At 44.7% G+C, this 3,441-nt stretch overlaps 1 protein-coding gene across 3 annotated transcripts in view; it reads right to left on the bottom strand.

Moving 5' to 3' along the window:
* The window catches only part of ADAT1 (adenosine deaminase, tRNA-specific 1), a 22,350-nt gene extending 20,306 nt beyond the window's left edge, over nt 1-2,044 (bottom strand). For all 3 annotated transcript variants that reach the window (XM_012730739.1, XM_004690367.2, XM_012730740.1), the window contains exon 1: nt 1,602-2,044. In XM_012730739.1, the coding sequence (XP_012586193.1) occupies nt 1,602-1,603 (2 nt within the window). In that variant the 5' untranslated portion in view covers nt 1,604-2,044. The remainder of the gene's footprint in view (nt 1-1,601) is intronic.
* Between the last annotated feature and the right edge of the window lie 1,397 nt (nt 2,045-3,441).

Below are 3,441 nucleotides of genomic sequence, written 5' to 3'. Positions count from 1 at the left end.
CAGATGTTTTCCTTTTCCATCCTCCTTTCAGGCACTTACTTTCCTCTTCCGCCATCATATAATGTTATAAATTGTACTGGTGCACCAGTCAGGAAAGCAGCAACATGTATAAAGTTTTATGAGGTAGACGGGGGAGTGACAGAGCCCAGAGGTTTCTCGTCAGCCAGGGTGTCCTTTATAGAGAGTGTGTGGCTCTAGAGATGCCCTATTTGGGTTCTAATCCTGGTTCTGTTAAAATGAAGTGTGTGACATTGGGCAGATATCTTCTTTGTCTTCTTATCTGCTAAAGTAGGAATAACAGAGTATACAATCTATTGGGGTTCTTGTAAGGACTAAGTAGTACTTACAGAGAAACTGCCACAACATTGAGCATAAAGTCCACTGTGAATAACACTACAGAACAACAACAACAAACTTTTGATTTTCCTGAGCTTCTTGAGATATAGAGGGAACGTGATGGGCACATAAAACCAAACTGAAAAAACACATTATGATGACCTGACCTGAAAGAGACATATAGATACGTTCCTGGAAGCTCACTTCTTTACTCTAGCAAAAGAATCCAATATATGACAGAGCTGTCAGAGCAAGACATAGCTAAACATTAATTTAAAAAGATTTTATGGAACCCCAATGCATGTAGCTTCTGAAAGTATTTCTACAAATGAATTCCTGTATTGTGTTAAACTGAGACTGATAAGAGGAATCACTAGACCTTCAGTTTATCTTTTTTGCTTCTGTCCCATCTCCCAGGCCCTCCTCTCCTCCTCTCTCCCCCACTCCCCTCCCTTTATTTTTTTTAACAGTTCTGATGTGCTGGTCTTTTATTGCAGTCATAATCAATGTAAATCAGGCCACACTGACTAAACACAATTGTCAGGAACTGACATAAATTGTGCCTTTAAAGTCAGAACCAGTAGTCCCTAGGGGCAAAAGAAAAGCATGGGAGATACCAGAATCCTTTGAATGGAAGAATTTAAAGCAGTGTGTCTTCAGAAACATATTCTGGAACCAATATGAAAGTAAACCATAGGTAGGTATCACAACAGGCAAGAAGACAGAGCCAGAAGAATATTGATCTCCTATGGATCAGCAGCCCAGAAATATCATGTCTTCCTCATCCACGGAGCTAAGTCTGGATGAGAGTTGGCAGCTGATTCCCATTGGTTCTGTATATTTTAACTCAAGCCCGCACCCCCTTAAGCCCCGCTCTACCAGATCATCAATAACTTCTTCATATAAAACAAGAGCTCAGTGGCCCTCCCTGGTGGCGCAGCGGGTTAGAGCACAGCACTGAGAATCTAAAGCCACTTCCGCATGAGTTCGATTCCCGCCTGCCCCGGAGGTGACCACATGGTGTGGCGGACCTCTCCTGACCCGCCCGCTGCTCCCCTCGGCAGTGTACTTCGTCGATCTGCCTGTTCTGCTCCCCGCTCTGTCTCTGGTGAATCCTCTCACCCTCCGCATCTCTGGCCTGTACCCCAGTTCTGTATGAATAAATAAAAAAATCTAAAAAAAAAAAAAAAACAAGAGCTCAGTTAAACAGGTCTTTGTCCACACAACCACATGTTATAAAAGCACCAGAAAACTTAAGAACTCACATCCTTTTCAAAGAAAAGAAAGGACAGATTCCGGTCAGGGAGAAACAGCGTTAACAGTGTTGGAAGCCAAAGTCCCCGAAGCTGGCCTCCTCGGTACCCAGGCAAACAGAGCCCTTCCAGGTAGGAGAGACTCCTGCCTGGGAGGCCAGAAAAACGCGGCGTCTGCCTCCTCGGGTACCCGGCGGCTGCAGTGAGCACTCACGCCTCCGTGCTAGTCCGCAACCACCTTTCACCGTCCAGGAAAGAGGCGGCACTGCCCGTAAGACACACGTCGGGGAAGGCACGGTCTTCACTTCCAACAGAATGAGATCGGGAAGGTCAGACACAAAACACCTTCACGCAGGAGCTCCAGACACCCCCATATTTGCGACGCCTCGGCCTTGTAAACCCACTGCCTGGCACAGCGTGCCCTCCCACCACCAGGACCCGAGTCTCCGCGGCAGTAAGCCGAAAGCCGGCGCGTCGCGAACGTCACGTCCCAGCGACCACTCTTCGCGGCCCCGCCCCGGAGGCGCGCAGTGCATGATGGCCCTTGTAGTTTTTCAGGGAGCAGAGCCTAGCAGCTGGTCTGGGCGCGTTTGTGGCATGGGCTCATGCAAACCGATTGCAGACTAATATTATGTCTTCAAACTGCAGTGTGGTGGCGTATCTTAGAACACTAGCTTGAACTTCGAAAACAGCCCTGTCCAAAACACATGTCCAGATGTAATTTGAGCTAAATATGTAATGTAGAAATTTCTAGTAGCTACATCTTAAGAAGTCAAAGATAGGTAAAGTTTACATTATATATCTGAATTAGTCCAGTATTTCCAAAATACCAACATTTTAACATGTAATCAGTATTTTAAGTAAACGAGCTGTTTTACATTTCATTTGTCAGTATATAGGAAGTTTAAGGAGTCACATTCTATTCACATGTCGTTGGACAGGAGGGGTCTAACTGTACTTCTCAATGATATATACTGCAAAAATTCTACTTTTCTTGTTATCCCAGAAGTGCATTTACTTGTCTGCATCCTCTTTAGTTCAAAGGAAAAGGGCCATAGTCTTCCCCTAAGGCCAAAGATGCTGTTCTTGTTTCTCCGACATCATGTTTCTGATTCTCCTGTATTAAAAATACAATGATCCTGATGGGAAACTCATCATCCAGATTCCTTAACCTCATGATCATGGTATCTCCCCTGTACTGCCATGAACTTAACTGCATAATAGGGGAATGCATTCCCTGTAACCCCCACAACATAAACCATTACCAGTAACTGTTGACTCACTTCTCATCCTTAGAATCCATCCACTCTCCTTGCTTCCACGGAAACACCCTGGTCCAAAGCCATTACTACCTCTTCCAACTTGGACTGCTGTTTTGCTAACCACTTGACTTCATCCTGTGTTGCTCAACTTGCATTTTTTCAGAGCAGCCAAAAGATATCTTCAAATCGCAAATGTGATGTCTCCCCATTAAATAACTTAGTCTTCCTGGCACTTGTAAATATAAAGTTCCATACTGTCTCACTGCTCTGCGAGCCAGCACCCTCCTACTTCACCTGGTGGACACCTGGTGCTGTCTTTTGTTTTGAGTTAGAACTTAAGCTTCATTGACAAGATAGTACATGACTAGTGACCACAAGCAAATCCAGAGAATCCCCTTGTGCTGTATTTCTTTGGGCTTTTGTACAGTAGACCCTTGAATGCCAATTTGTTAAATGTCATTTCATTAAAACTTTTGATTGGAAAAAAACTGATTACTAGACAGGGCCATTGTGTGTAGCTTGCTCAGATTTCCTCCCATACCCCCAAGTGCATGTTATTTCAACTTTCCCAGTCTGAGTGAGAGTGGATG

Source organism: Condylura cristata, unplaced genomic scaffold, assembly GCF_000260355.1.
Source record: "Condylura cristata isolate star-nosed mole 26May11 unplaced genomic scaffold, ConCri1.0 scaffold00028, whole genome shotgun sequence".
NCBI classification, from domain to species: Eukaryota; Metazoa; Chordata; class Mammalia; order Eulipotyphla; family Talpidae; genus Condylura; species Condylura cristata.
Note: the sequence above shows the minus strand (reverse complement) of the source record. Positions and strands in the feature narration are given on the sequence as shown.